Source organism: Anser anser (assembly GCF_964211835.1).
Source record: "Anser anser genome assembly, chromosome: 16".
Lineage (NCBI taxonomy): Eukaryota > Metazoa > Chordata > Aves > Anseriformes > Anatidae > Anser > Anser anser.
The window spans coordinates 14555679-14570114 of record NC_139737.1 but is presented as its reverse complement, the minus strand read 5'-3'; the positions used below and the strand labels follow the sequence as shown (position 1 = coordinate 14570114).

Below are 14436 nucleotides of genomic sequence, written 5' to 3'. Positions count from 1 at the left end.
GGCTGCGTGATGAAGGGGGCAGCGGAGGAGAAGTCACCAGGAGGGCTCAGGACCCATCCTGTCCCTTGGCACGGTGACAATCTGCTGCGCTGGGGACCCTCAACCCCGGCACCGAACTGCACAAGCCAGGAAAACTCACTGCAAAGTGCCCCGGGGACCAGGACCGCTGGAAGCCACGGACTTGTCCCCTTCTGATAAGAAGGCACCGAGTTCAGCAGCTCCGCGTGCTCAGGGCAGCCACAACATTCCCTGTCGGGCTTCGGACTGATAAAGCACGACGTTTCGCTAAGGTCTGAACTAAGCATCTTGGAACACCTCACTCAGGCAAAAATCCGACACTTTCCACTTCTCGCCTCAGTCCAGGAGAAAAGCAGCCCACGAAACGTTAGCATTTCCCAGCGGTGGAAATTCTGCTTTTTGGCCAGCCTCGGCATCAGCAGCAGAGAGCGGTTCAGAGGAGCCCAGGGAGAAGCGTCCAGATGAGATTTATGGCCCTCTTTCCAGCCGCCTTGTGAGCGGGGCAGCTGGGGAACGCTCCCAGCCGCCGGGCGGTTCAAAGCTCTTACGGCCACCCCTGCGCAACAATCCCCGGAGCCGAGGGCGTGTGCGGGGACGTGGTGCTGGGACACCCCTGGGGGGCAGAGGAGCCCCCGGGGCACCCGTCTGGGCTGCTCGAGGTCCGGCAGGCGGCTGCGACCTGCGTTAAGCGGAGCTGGCGCAGACACGAGGGTGTTTCCCCCGAATCGCCCAACGCCGGTCCTTTGAGCGAGGGACGGGCCGAGGAGGCCAAAGTCTGAGTCTGACAAATTTAAACCACATGACGTTCGGATCCGCACTCGGTTTATGGTGAACTAAACAAGGGGGGAGGCAGGGGAACAGTTGGCAGCTTCCCCGCGTCTCTCAAAACCTGTTCCCCTGCAGTTCTCGTCACCTCGGAGCCCAGACACCCGGGGATGCTCGGACGTCTGCCCCAGCCACCCAAAGGAGCAGCTGCAGTGCCAGGAGCACCTATCTGTGGAGCCCACAGCCCGGGGCACCCTGGCACCCAGGGACACTCAAAGCTGGGGGAGACGACCAGGCCAGCTCCTGGCCCGAGCAGGGCGCAGCCACCTCCGGGAAGCGGCCTGAGCCTTGCACTGACACAGCCGCCGGGTCCCCGAGCGAGGGGAGCGGCTCCACCCTGCAGCAGCTTGCCCGTCCCGTGCCGCCTGTCGTACTCCGGACTTTGGCTTTGCGTGAGAGGGATTTACAGGCTCAGGGTGGCTTTCGCAGAAGCAGTGGCCAGAGGGAAGGCGGTAGGAACTGGCTTTGGAGCCAAGGACACCTGGGCGGTAGCCTCAGCTCGGACAAGATGCGCGATGCCAGGCCAGTGTCGCTGCCAGCGTGGAACCAGAGCTGGCACACGGAGACCCCCGGGACCTTTTGGTTAGGAAGGAGGGGACGACAGTCCAGGGTCAGGTTCCGCAAATAAGGAATGCTGCATTTAGCATGGAAATAGGACATCAGTAAAGCCTAGCACTGGGGATGACAGCCCCTCGGCTTGAAAAGGCGTGAGGAACGGAGAGACCCTCACCCCCTCCACCCGCAGCATCCCCCACCTGGGAGCTGAGCTCTTCAGGTGCTACAGAGACGTCAGCCAGGCAGGAGATGTTTTTACAAAGGAAGCAAACCAGATGTGGTCCAAAGTGGGCTTGCCTTGTACCTACCTGCCAAAAAGGACGCCAGAGCGCACGGGGCACAAGCTACCATGGGCTGCGAAGCAGAGAAACTAGAATTAAAAACAGGCTCCTTCTCTCCGGGCTGGCTGATCGCGCCGCAGACAGCAGCGTGGTTACGTGGGTGGGAGGAAGGCTGGCCCCGAGCCACGGAGGAACCTGTCAGCCTCCGCTCCAACCACCCGCTGCGGTGCGCCGAGGGACTGCGGGCGTCTGCTGCGTGGCTGCTCACGCCTCCGGCGCGCAGGGTGCAAAGAGCATCAAAGCCACACAGGGGCCTTCGGGCGCCCGATGGAACCGGGCAAGCTCAGAGGAGGGAAGCAACCACTGCGAGAGGTTTGGGGTTGCACAACAGCGATGCGTGCGTGCTGGCGAGGAACGGATCTGAACAGGCGGCGCGAAGCGGCGCAGCAGCATCGCGCTGGTGTAGCGCAAGAGCTTGGGAGTGTAACATTTAATTGCTTTAACTCCTCGTAGCTCAAGGGTAGGCTGAGGTGCGTGGCACGGCTGCCTGGGTGCACCTGGGCTTCCCAGGGCAGAGAGCTGCCTTTTCCCCAGTTATGCTGAAAAAATAGTCAGGGAAGGGGAACAAGCTCAAGGGGCTGAACACAGGTGACACCCTTCTTCCTCCTGGGCTGCTTTCTTTCCACGTTCTTTCTTTCTATCAGTCCTTGCAAAGCGAGGCGATACTCGCAGCCTGTCACTGGCAGTTAAAATTCGGCTGCAAGGACTGAAGAACTGCAGTGGACATCAACCTACAGGGTGGAAACACCAAGGGGGTGCTTGGGGGTGAACTGAAGTGACGGAAAGGCCACAGATTGGGGAGAACAACTTGAAACATGGGAAAGTGAGCTGAATTTCGAGGGAGAGATGGGAAGCCGAGCTCATCGCCCTGCAATTGCCAGCCCAAGCAAGAGCCATTTTAGACAGACCAGCTACTGCACTAGTCCATATAGCAAACGCCACAGAACAGCCCCCAAAACAGACACAAACTACCAGGTACCAGAGAAGAGCAGGAGCTTTCACCTGCAATAACTGGCAATTTCAGAAGAAATGCCCAAGCAAACACTGGCTAGCACCGGTGTCTCTTGCAAGACAACCCCAGCCAAATCATCCCTTCTGGTCTGGGGAGGATGAGGACGGTCAGATCCCTCCAAACTGCCAAATCTGGCAGTCAACCTAATCATCAAACAAGCACGCGTGCTCCCTATGCCATCACTCTCCCTTCATCATCCCATTTTCTTGCTGTAGTCAGTCCCTGATGCCTCATGAGTTTAATGAGCAAACGAACTAAATCAATACAGCCATCTTGATCCCCACAGGCCGCAGGCTGTGAACAACAGAATGTCTGCCTGGAAAAAGTGTCTGCCTGTTAGAGGGGCTCCCGAGAGGGAAGGCCAGCACCCCAGCTCTTCGGACACCTCCGCCTAGGCTGGCCAAAAATTAACACGTGCATGTTCAGCACTGCCCTGGGAAACAGAGGTACTGACCAGCTCCTCCCCTCCTACAGCCTCGTTTTCTCCTCAAGTATCACATACAGCCTCGATGCCCCCTGAAATCCAGGCACTGGAGGGATGTTTTTGCATTCTTGATGACAGGGAAATCATCTTAGCTGATAGCCTCTTCAAGGGGCCGACCGGCAAACATCAGTCCTCTTCAAAGACGGCCTCGGGCTCTTCGGCTCCTGTCAGCAGGGAACCTCACCGGAGTACCTCTGAAGCAGAGAGAAACATGTGTATGAGAAGGAAAGTAAATTAGGTCTGAACAAGATTAACAGGGATTTAATTGAACTATGTGAACTGGAACTCCAGTCACGAGCTACTTATTAGGCTGTCTCAGGGGATTGTGCTGCTTGCACCGGAGGAGCACAAGGATGCATTGTGAATGAGACAGCTCACGGGGACAGCGACGGCCACGGCTCTCAAGATGGGTGGCCAGAAAAGGAGACCTGCCTGAACGCAACCGAAAACGAAGCAAAAAGATGTCTCAAATCCCAGCCATGTTTCTTCTTCTTGGCCTGCTGAGGGAAAGGAACTTGGTACTGCCCATCAGCAGAGGAAGCCCAGCTCCCAGCCCAGCTCCCGGGCTCTGGCCAGGAGCACAAGGCGCAGTTCACAGAGGTGCTGCTGGCTGCCTGGTATCTGGAGGCAGACATCTGAAAGCCTCCCCTTCAATAAAAGGGACTTAATGAAGTCTTCAGCTCCCTTTGGGATGTTAATTACAAAACAGCCTGGAGAAAAGCGCTTGGGAATTAAAGGACTTACCACACTAGTCCTTTCCTGGTGAGGGAACCAACAGCGGCACTTGCCAGAGCTCGCCTGCTCTTCCCACAGCCCAAGAGCGGCCACCAGGCAGCTCCTTGCTCCAGCCACGGAAACCTGAGCTACACTCACACACCAAGGAGCTTGTGAAAATCCCTATTATCAACCTACTGAATCCACATCTAATCCCCTGCTCGTATTACTAACAAATGCTGCCTTCAGTTTGGAACCTTCAGGTGGGCTCCTGGAGCCAAACTCTCTCATGAGAGGCAAATTAATTTAGCCATTGCACCATTTCCTCCTGCCAGGAAGGTGAAGGTGTTCTGGGAGATAGCTTGCTACCTCCAAGTCAAACACAAATACACGCATGCCTGAAAGTATTAACTAACCAATTTCTCACAGATTAAAGGATCTCACAGGCTTTCCCTTAATGGATCGCTTTTTATGAATAGGCTATTTATGTCTCTGTGTTCCAATATTCTGAGAGCTCTGGCAGCTTTCACAGTAAACGCACAGAAAGAGGCAGCAAAGTTCAAAAAAGGTTTTTTGTAAACAAAGATATTCAGGTTGTATTTATTACACATTTCAACAGAAACTAAAATACATGGGACACTGGTAATTTCTAAAGACATAGTGTAAGTTCGGTTAACAAATACATTGAAATAGGTATCAAGCTGTTAGAAACAGAGTGGAAATACAACACAATCCCACTTCCCCTTGACAAAATGAACCCCCAATGTCCATGATTTCCACTTAGCAATGAGCAATTAAGCCTCTAGACAGCTAGACAAAGATGTTGATGTAGTAGCCTGCCATTCCAGGGTAACCACACAGGGCTCATCCCTAACTGGTTCTCGGCTGTGGAAGCACTTCTGTATTTTGGGTACTGTGTGCACGACTCTTTCAATATTTACAGTTCTGTGAGAACAAAGCAATAGAACCCACCTTTAGGTAACCTGCAGAAAGACCGAGTCGTTAGATAAAACAACCACCATCCTCATTTACTAAAAAGGAAGTGATTTACAGTACCTATCCAGGGAAGGGCAACACTCTTCTTTCCCCTGCAGATCACAGACAGGAGCACAAGCCCGTAATGGAAACTCATAGCACAATATTGTTCTTTGTTATTTGCGTGGGAAATTTTTGTAACGTTTCTTTGTACTGAGAACTCAAAGCATCTTTAGAGTGCTTGTGTCTCACATGCTTTGTTCTGTTCTCCTAGTATTGCCTTTAAGTAGTTAAAAAAATAAAAAAAGGGCGGAATTTCAAGCAGCGCTCTAAGCTGGATTTTAAGGAGCGCAATGGCATCAGCGTTCTGGTTAAGAGAAGCAGAGAACGTGGAGCAGGGAAGCAGTAAGGGGCTGGAATCAAACTGGCACTGGGATCCACCTGGCTCACCCACCAAAAGCAGGAAGGAGCAGAAAATGCGTCCTTTTGCAAACCAATGGCTTCTGCAGACGTGCTGCTAGGCTTGTGTTAGAGACCACACGCAGCACAGCGCTGCTGCCGTACCCAGGCTCACAAGGCATTTGTGAATTGAGGATGGGAGTCTACGTATGCAAAAAGGATCGCAGACTTGCAGCCCCGCCAGAGAACCCTTTCCTTCAAAGCCGCTCTGAACCCTGGGTGCGCCTAAAACAGCAGGTTCTCCTCCCATTGACTCATTCGTGATCAAACAAACCAAGATGTGAGCTGGCATCAGGAAGCTTGAGCTGCCCTACAGAGACTCCGTGGCTACGTCACCACCTATCTCTTTCCAGTCCTGTCTAGCCATATTTAAATCTAATACTAGATTGTCCCTGGCCCGGGAGAGCCAGAGCCTGAAGGAACACAGCGTACACGTCTCTTGCCATAGAGTCATGCTACACAGCCAGCTTACCGCACCTCCTCAGGCTGAGATCCTATTTAACTCCAGGAAAGAAATCACCAAGAGGAGACGCAGCATACTGTGTAGCAGGTATGGCTGGGAGGGTGTTTGCAAATTCAACAAACCCCAGCTGTGTTGAAATGGAGCACACGGTTGAGGCTGAGCTAGCTCACAGGAAGGTTTATAAACAGCACGGCTAGGCAGTGCTGGCTGATGCATGCCAAACGCAGCACTTCAAGTCCCCCACCTCAGAGCAGCTTTTCTCCAACAGGCAGCACCTGGTCTTTCCAAGTTTCCAAGAACATCCCATTACTCTAGGCATTAAGCACCTTCCAGAACGGTGATTCCTGTAGTCACTGCAGTCTCCACCACAATCTCAATTCCCTGAAAGACTCCTGCTTTCAGGAAAGGGAATAGAAAGGAAGAGTACATGGGTGGGGAATAAGAAAGAGGTAGCGACGCTGAGGAAATGAAAGCTTTCATCTTACAGCAGTCTGGCATCTGATGAGCTATTACCTAAAGAATTAAAGAATATGACAAAGCCATTATTATTGAGCCGTAAAATGCAGCTATGTATTTCAGACTAGATGACAACAGAGATGAATGCAAAGCTATGTAGTGTGGTATCCTTGATCCATTTGATCCTTCTGCCTTGAAAAAATACAACACAAACCGGTATCCAAAGTAGCAAACCCATGCTCCACCTTCCACAGGGACTGTTCTACAAATCCTGGCCAGCATCGAGTAGATAGGACAAGCCTCTCCACCCATCAAAAATGACAGAAGTCACTTTGATGGTGACTGATAAATTATCATGTCAAATGAAGTCCTGGATATGTGAAGTCCTCTTTGCTTAAAAAAAGAAATAAATCTAAGGCAGAAGCCCTTCCCTTCCACTTTTATAAGTTCCTCTCCCTTGTCCCTGAAAGCTAAAGCATGGCAATGCCAGAACACCATTTAACATAGTTAGTTGCCTTTGATGTCATCTCTGAGGAAGCATGATTACAGGTGATTGTTTTGTCTTTTGAGGTTCGTTGGTCAAGCCTTTATCGTTTCTTCTTTGTTTCTTTCTTGGGTTTCTTGCTTATCTGCGGAGCAGTTGCCTTTGGCTTCTTCACTGTCTCTGACGTCTTCGGCTCAAAACTGTCCGAGTCCTACAGGAATCAATTAAGAAACAGTCAGTAACTTTTTAACAGTTTGCTGACAGCTCACTTTGGGAATCTGTGTGCAAGCCAAAGGAACAAGTGCTGGGTATCTCTGTCGGAACACATCTATATCAAACCGAGCTGACATTTAATGAGCAGCACCGTGTCTGCTTCTTCTGCATGTGCTTTTTGAGGAGTGCAAATTCATGCCCAGAAACAGCTTGTTACCAGAGAAGCTGTTGTAAGTGTCTAAATCAGGCTTTGGAGAAACACGGTACCCCAATTTTAACGGCAGAAAGAAAACCAACGCTAAACGAAAACTACTCAAACTGGGAAAATGAAAAGCCACCATAAAAATCACCAGTATGCGTGGCAACGTGCCATAGGTATTTCTGCAAAACGTTAAGCCTCATCCTGTGCAAGACAAAAGGTAATCCTCAAACCAGCAGTAAGAACGTCAAGTTCAGAGCCACTAAACCAAGCCTGAAATTCAGGGAGGGAACCAAAGGCAAAGCTCTCCTCACCTGGCCTAACAAGGAGTCCTCAGGTATCCAGCTTGTTTCCTTCAGGGGAGATGACAGATAATACTTCAGCCATGGGAAATAAAGTCTGCTTATCTTGTAAAAACATAAGGGAGCAGCGCCAGTCTCATCTGAGAAAGCACACACACACAGATTGCCTCCTTCCATTAAATGCATTTGAGTACAAATATTGCCTTAGCATCTTGGTTTCTATCAGTCAGAGCTTGCCAACTGGAAAAGGACACACAAAAAATGGCAGAGCAAGACGTGCTAGTTTCAAGCTTCCAAGACAGAGCTCCAGATAACAGAGGGGAAGGCAAGTATCTGACAGGATCCTTTTAATCAAGGAGCTCTGTTCAAACACCTCTCAAGTCACTGGGCTATTACGGCTCACATCTGTGTGGCTTTCCAAGGAAGGAGATTTGGCTGGCTTTCCAAAGGCTGTAATCAGCGCACAGGGAGCTGGCAGGCTCTGGAGAAATGGAGCAACGTGCAGTTATTACTCAAGGATGCAGCGTGGTGCTGCCATAAAGCGAACACTGCTGCCTTCTAATGTTCAAACCAAGGTAGTCTCCAAAGCCTGAAGCCTCCGAAACAGAGAAGCCGATCTGTACCCTACCTGGACTCGAGCACCATTCCCAAGGTTTGGAGGGATAGTCTTTCTTGTTTATTGTCTTGGAAATTAATCACAAGGGCAAAACATCAATAGGACAGCGTGCAGAAAAAAAAAAGAGCATGCAAACAACAAAGGATGACCTTAAACAGGAACAGGTCCTTGCGCTTTATCACTTTAATTGGAGGCTTGGTCTTCAGCTTCCCACTTCAAACTAAAACCGTCACTCTTCCCAGCTTTCAAGAACAGCCATAAATTCATAAAGGGAAGCGACGGACTCAGATGGATGGGCTCTGGTGGCTGCAGCAGGACCAGCAGAAGGGAGCGTGCACCCAGGCCAGGGCATCGGGAATCCAGTGCATCAACACAGCTGCACATCCCGCTGACAGTTAAAGGTGAAAGCTGGGCCATGAACTGTCCTGCTTGAGCTAGAAAGGAAAATCTCGCTCTGCCCTCTCTGTTGTATGGTTTTAACCCCCCAGACTGCTGTTATCAGAACACATCGGCCAGAGCCTTTTTCCTTCGCGCTGTGCCTCACCCTCAGGCATTCCCTTCTCCAGCTACCCTAGGCATGCTTCCTCTCCTACAAGCTTCTTTACAAGACAGGTAACATCAATGCCACGTGCTGCTGAAAATCTCCATGCTTCCTCTGCACAAGAGGGAGCAAACACGCCAATAGAGCCTGAAATCAAAGCTTTCCATTCTGAGTTGTTACTGAAAACAATACCGTGCACGTTTAGAGAAAACCTGAATCAAACCAACGAACTTGCAGGCTGAAATACTGCCAGCTCCACCAACACGAGCGCGACCAAGCACCTGGGGCCCTTTTATCACAACGGCTGGGTGGATGCGGGTCATCCCACTGTGGCCCACTTTAAAGTAAACAGAAGATGGAATCAGAGCCCTGTAGCTCCCCTCAACCTTTGACTTTCTCTTTTGAACATTCTCTTCTGCTAACAGCAAAGGGCTCTCTACACGCTTGCACAGGATTGGGCGCCAGGGCTGAAAGCTGCCTTCTTGGCATTCGAATACACTCGAACTTTCACCTGTACCTTGTTTCCAAAAATCATACGCAAACAAGAACCCTAAGCCATTTTCTGACAGGCAGGCCCTGCAAAGGGGACGCCCTGCCTGGCAATTAATAGAGCAAATCAGCAGTAGGATGATAATGTGGGCTTGGGACTGAAGTATTCTTGTGTGCGATCAGGAACAGCACGCACACCCAGCGGGAGGTGGGAAAGCTAGAAGGAAGGAAAGAGAATGAGCTACGGATCATCAGTTCTGGGGCAGACTATCGTGTCTCCACCAGCTCTGAAATGTTCCCTCCCATCCGATTTTCTGTGATCCTGGGCATCTGTAACAACGTTAAAGAACACTGCTTACTGTCTTATGGGACTTTGAAACTGGCAGGATTATGGCTAACACGCAGATAAGCTGGAAAATGGCTCCAAAGAAGAGTCCATAGCGTAGCACGTTCTCCATGAATGTGGGCTCGGGGATCTCAGGCGGGGAGAAATCCAACTCAGCAGCCATAGTGGAAACACCTTTCTCCTCCAGTGCTCTCAGGAAGACTGGTTCCTACAGGAAAGAAGAAAGAGTACTTAGTTATATCGTGTGTTCTGGCGTTACTTTCCAGCAGCAGAAAATTACAGGCTACCTTATGGGGTTTGCTGAAGATAACCTCTGAATATCTTCACAGTACATTGGTACAGATACAGACGCAACCACAAAGAGGGAAATGAAGCTCGCATTCATTTGGATGCTCGTCTTTCTCTACCTGCCTAAGAAAGTAGCCCTCAAATACGAGTTTTAGTCCGTTTGCAGGTGAGGGGAAAACAAGCAAAATATGACAGATGGCCATAACACGATAAAGGAAAGCTTAAAAAGCAAGAAGATACCTCTCCCTGAGGCTGATTGTGCTTGCATGATGAATGCCAATTATTCATTTTCACTTACGTTGTACATGTAATCACAGCCGTGTTGTTTTAGGTGTTGTACAAAACCCAACGTTTTAGACAAAGCACACAGAGAGCAGATCTGCTGAAGACAGCGGGATGAGTTCAATGTTTAACTACAAACAGTGCGTTAGTGGATGGTTACAGGAAGCCCCTCATACCTCGCGCTGGTCACACAGGAAGTTTGTGTCAGAGTTAAATATTGATCTCCTGGGTCCCCAGCTAGATTTTCAGCCGCTCCCTCCCTTCCTTTTCTTAATGGAGTTATCGCTTCATCCTACAAATGACTAATGGCTCGCTGTAATAACCGAGAACTCTCCCTCCAGAATTGCTCAAGTACGCCACAGAAAGTCACAAAAGGGAAATTCAATTCTTCTGAGACGCCACCAGAACTCAGCTGTGATTACTGTCTTACTCGGCTTTCCTGATCTGCATGATCCAGTCGTGTGCTTATTGAATCAGCACTCCTTGTTTATACACACAGCTCTCTCCTGGTTTTCATTTGTTTTTCGTATTACTAAAGCCTGGGTGCAAGATTGTGCTGCATGCACGTTTCACTTGGAGGGCAGTAACCTGTCTCCTAGAATTTATCTATCTCCAAAGCAGGCTTTGCATTTCTTACGCTAGGAGGAGATTTCTACAGCCTGCAGATGTGACCGAGTTCAGAAAGACAGTAAACGCAGAGTCTAACTTCAATAAAGTTGTAATTGATAAATTGAAGAAAAAAATCAACAACTGTGTGCTGTCACAGACAGAGGCAAATGTCACCTGGGTACAAACTAAAAGGAGCGGTATATAAATCACAAGCAATAATAATGATTTTCTTTTAATTCAGCTGAAGTATGGGATCTTATTTTGGATTGAAAAAGACAGCAAAAGTATTCCCAACTGCATTTAATATCTCCTTTGAATCAGGAGATAATTTAATATCTCCTTTGAATCAGGAGATAAGAAGAGGTGACCTCCTGCGGTCTGTACTTCAGTGAGGAGAAAATAAAACACACTTCAAGTTCTGACTGAATTCATGATCCGTGCATGAAGCTGGAATACGCACTGGGCCATGCAGGCTCACAGATCCCAGTGCGGACCCAAGGATGGGACTGGGCTTAGGACAGCATCAGCAAAGCACGCATAAACGTAATTCACTCCTAACTGCCCTCAGCTTGTAAAATTACCCTTCCTCTAATCTACCAAGGCAGCAGTTCCTAAGCAAGAATCACAGAAAACTTCAGCCTTGAGTTGTATTTTGTCTGGGTTTTACTTATTGGGACACCTTTAGAAAACTTCATTCTTGCTCCCACTCTTTCTAAACAGAGCAGGAAGGCACGCTGCTTCTCTCCTCACCTGGGGTTTTCTTGGCACGAGCTGCTACCGACAGTCCTGATTCACACACCTGAAACACCAACGCACCAACACAAATCAGAAAAGGGAACTGACACATACACAACAAAACCAAAAATCCCCGTCCTCGTATTCCGCCAGTCACCCTTCCCTTTCCTACTTCACCTCTCGTTAGGGCGTTATTAATTGTGTAAATATCCCCAGTGACGTGAGCAGCACGGAGCGCCCAGGTGGCAGCACGGCGTGGCGGCCTGCGAACACAACCCACGCGGCACGCCCCGCGCTGACACCACGCTGCAGCTGCCGCAGCAGTCACAGCCGGCACCCCGCGGGAGAGCCGCTCACTTTGCTGCTATCAGTGGAGCTGAACTAATACAAAGAAAAAAAAAAATTTCCCTGCTTTGAAAAGACTCCCAGACCTGCACACTGAAGGAGGTTAACCCTCACGCAAACCAGCAGGTCCAAGTTACATGTGTCAGGAGGCCCAAAGAGCAGCGGGGAGCCAGGCTCGGTACCAGGCACGCCGCCTCCTGCGGCACACACAACACGAGGAGTGAGTTTTCTCACCCAGGGAGCTACCTCGCCACGCTCTGCCTGGCGGCCAATGCAACAGGTCCCTGAGCGACAGCTGGCTCTTCCTCCCTCTTCCAGGGAGGCTACGATTTCACCATCTCTTCCCTTGCTAACATCTCTTCTTCTCCACAGGTTCAGCCACCTTTTTCCCCAGACGGCCCAGCCTGTTACCTACACCTAAAGTAAATGTTCTTAGGCTGTATTTAAAGGTTTATACTCCTCTGGCAAAAGACATAAGCGTATGACACAGCATGGCCCTCCCCAGTTCTCCCAGCTGGTCTAACAGCAGGTATCGCCTCTCCCCCCAGGCCTTGCTGGCTCACTGGAACACACCGGTGGAAGCAGGTAAAAACATAGCTGAACCGCGCTAAAAGAACTGACTTTGATTATTTGTTTAAAACTACTCTTAGGGTTTTAGAGCAAGCTAGCTGCTGCCACCCACGAGTACATCTTCCTGCAGCAAAGCCAGAGCCGCCCCACGGAATCAGCGCGGGGCCGCAGGGCTCTGGCTCGAGGCTTTGCTCAGTGCCACCCGGGGGCAGAATCAGGCCTCACGATAGAGAACCTCGTGCTTTCAGGCTCAGGGCCATACACGAGCCACCACAACAGGGGCAGATAAAACCTTTCCTTCTGCTGTCCCGCGCCCCCCAGCAGGCACCCCCAAGCCCCATCACCGTGTACAATGACCAACGCAGGACAAGGCCGCAGGAGCACTTCACGTAACACACGCTGGATTCCTCTCGAGGCGCCAAGGCTCAGCACAGAGCACAGGAGGCTGAGAGCGCTGGGGCTGCCCAGCCTGCAGAAGGCTCTGGGGGGACCTCACCGTGACCTGTCAGTACTTGGAGGGGGCTGATAAAAAAGGAGAGCGACTCTGTTCTCAGGCGGATATTGACAGGACGCGGGGGAATGGCTTTAAACTGAAGGAGGGGAGATTTAGCTTCGGGGTTAGGAGGAAATTCTTCCCCCAGAGGGCGGTGAGGCCCTGGCACAGGCCGCCCGGAGGAGCTGCGGGTGCCCCAGCCCCGGGGGCCTTCCAGGCCAGGCCGCGCGAGGCCCTGAGCGAGCCGGCCCAGCGGGTGCCGCCCCTGCCCGGCGCTCCCTCCCGCTCCGTGACAGAGCCCGCAGGGCCCGGCCCGCTCTGCCGCGACCCCCCGGGTCCCCCCGGCCCCTGCCGGCCCCCGCTCGGCCCCCCCGGGCCCCGCCGCCCCTCACCGCCCGCTCGCCGCCAGGCCGCGCCGCCCCGGAAGCGCTTCCCGCCTCGGCCCGCCCCTAGCAACCGCCCGGGGCCGCCCGGTTGCTAAGGGCGGCCTGCCCGGCCGCGCCCAGCGCCCCCCCGCTCCCCCTGCCTGGGTTTCTTTCTTTTCTTTCTTTCCTTTCCTTCTTTCCTTCTTTCCTTCTTTCTTTTCCCCCGCCCGGCTCTGAAATGGAGATGCCTCGATGAGACGAGCTATAAAGGGGGAAAACTGGCTTGTGCTCCGCTTTGTTTCTTCGTGGTATTTAAAGAATCTGATTTTGCCCTTTTCCTAACCCTCAGTAGTGCCAGCTTAGTTTTGCTGCAGAGCCTTACTGTCCAGGAGTCTAAATACTTTGAGGAAAACCTTATCAGTTTGCTGATTAAAAAAAAATCGGTTACTTCGCTCCAGAGGGAGTAAGGGATGGCATTTGTAGTAAAAGGATTTTCTAGGCTGCTACCAAGCATTTCAGTTAAATAGGTATTAACAAAAACAATTTCATAGGTTTTGAGCAATTGGATTTAAAACCTTTTATCTTTTTATTTTAATGCAGAAGACTTTACGGACAACGAGAGAATGTGCACAGCTGTGAGTTACAGAGGACAAAGACATTTTACAAAGCAACTTTTCTGGCTTGAAAAATTAAGAAAAAATTACTCTTAAATAATGATCAGAGCTTTCACTACCTGTGATGGCCAAGGGATAAACCCTGCCCTTTTGGGTCCCGAACACAGAGCATCGAGGATACAAAACCGCTGAGGATGGAGAAATAACTCTTGTGAAAGTGAATGTCAGGAGAGATCCTATCAGTGCGGCTTCAATGGCCGGGTTAAATGATTTCCATACTACCAGTACGCTGAGCTGCGCGGTGCTGCTGTCCACGTACACCTCCTCACGGGCACCGATCCTCAGGGTTTGAAGGTTGCAGGCAGGGGGGAAAGCACACACACGGCTCCCAGGCAGTACCGTACACCTTCCAGGTTAAAGCTCTTCTGTTCTCTCTGCCAACAAAACTGGCACGAACTACTGAAAGAAGAAATAGGCAGACAGAAGTTGCAGCTTTTATACAGCTCCCACCCATTCCCTCTACCACCAGCCCCCTGGCAGACCATCAAACGCCTTGGTGGCAATGCCAGGCTCCGCGCAAGGGACACAGCCTTTGAGCTGCAAGCAGGTGGTGCCATCAGCCCGCCCTGGCTGCGCGCCTTTC

The 14436-nt window shown here is 51.1% G+C and overlaps 3 protein-coding genes across 8 annotated transcripts in view; all 3 read right to left on the bottom strand.

The window, feature by feature from the left end:
* The window catches only part of SRC (SRC proto-oncogene, non-receptor tyrosine kinase), a 30978-nt gene extending 29249 nt beyond the window's left edge, over nt 1–1729 (bottom strand). Inside the window, exon 1 of the mRNA XM_083801540.1 lies at nt 1707–1729. The gene's annotated coding sequence lies outside the window, so the exon portion shown is untranslated. The remainder of the gene's footprint in view (nt 1–1706) is intronic.
* Nucleotides 1730–4518: 2789 nt separating this feature from the next.
* MANBAL (mannosidase beta like) lies at nt 4519–13276 on the bottom strand. 5 transcript variants are annotated; one of them, XM_083801545.1, is made up of 4 exons: nt 13207–13276; nt 11422–11470; nt 9506–9700; nt 4519–6997 (listed from the first exon to the last, which is right to left on the bottom strand). In XM_083801545.1, the coding sequence occupies exons 3-4, from the start codon at nt 9653–9655 to the stop codon at nt 6890–6892; spliced, it is 258 nt and encodes an 85-aa protein (XP_083657671.1). In that variant the 5' UTR covers nt 9656–9700; nt 11422–11470; nt 13207–13276; the 3' UTR covers nt 4519–6889. The 5 variants fall into 5 exon arrangements, with proteins under 5 accessions (XP_083657671.1, XP_083657672.1, XP_083657673.1 ...); XM_083801546.1 differs by lacking the exon at nt 13207–13276 and adding an exon at nt 12673–13144; XM_083801547.1 differs by lacking the exon at nt 13207–13276 and adding an exon at nt 12683–13144.
* A 470-nt stretch (nt 13277–13746) lies between these two features.
* RPN2 (ribophorin II) overlaps nt 13747–14436 on the bottom strand; it is a 36806-nt gene continuing 36116 nt past the window's right edge. For both annotated transcript variants that reach the window (XR_014573040.1, XM_083801533.1), the window contains one exon: nt 13747–14252. Coding sequence is in view for 1 of the 2 variants with exons in the window: in XM_083801533.1 (XP_083657659.1) it covers nt 14135–14252 (118 nt within the window). In the remaining variant the exon portion in view is untranslated. The remainder of the gene's footprint in view (nt 14253–14436) is intronic.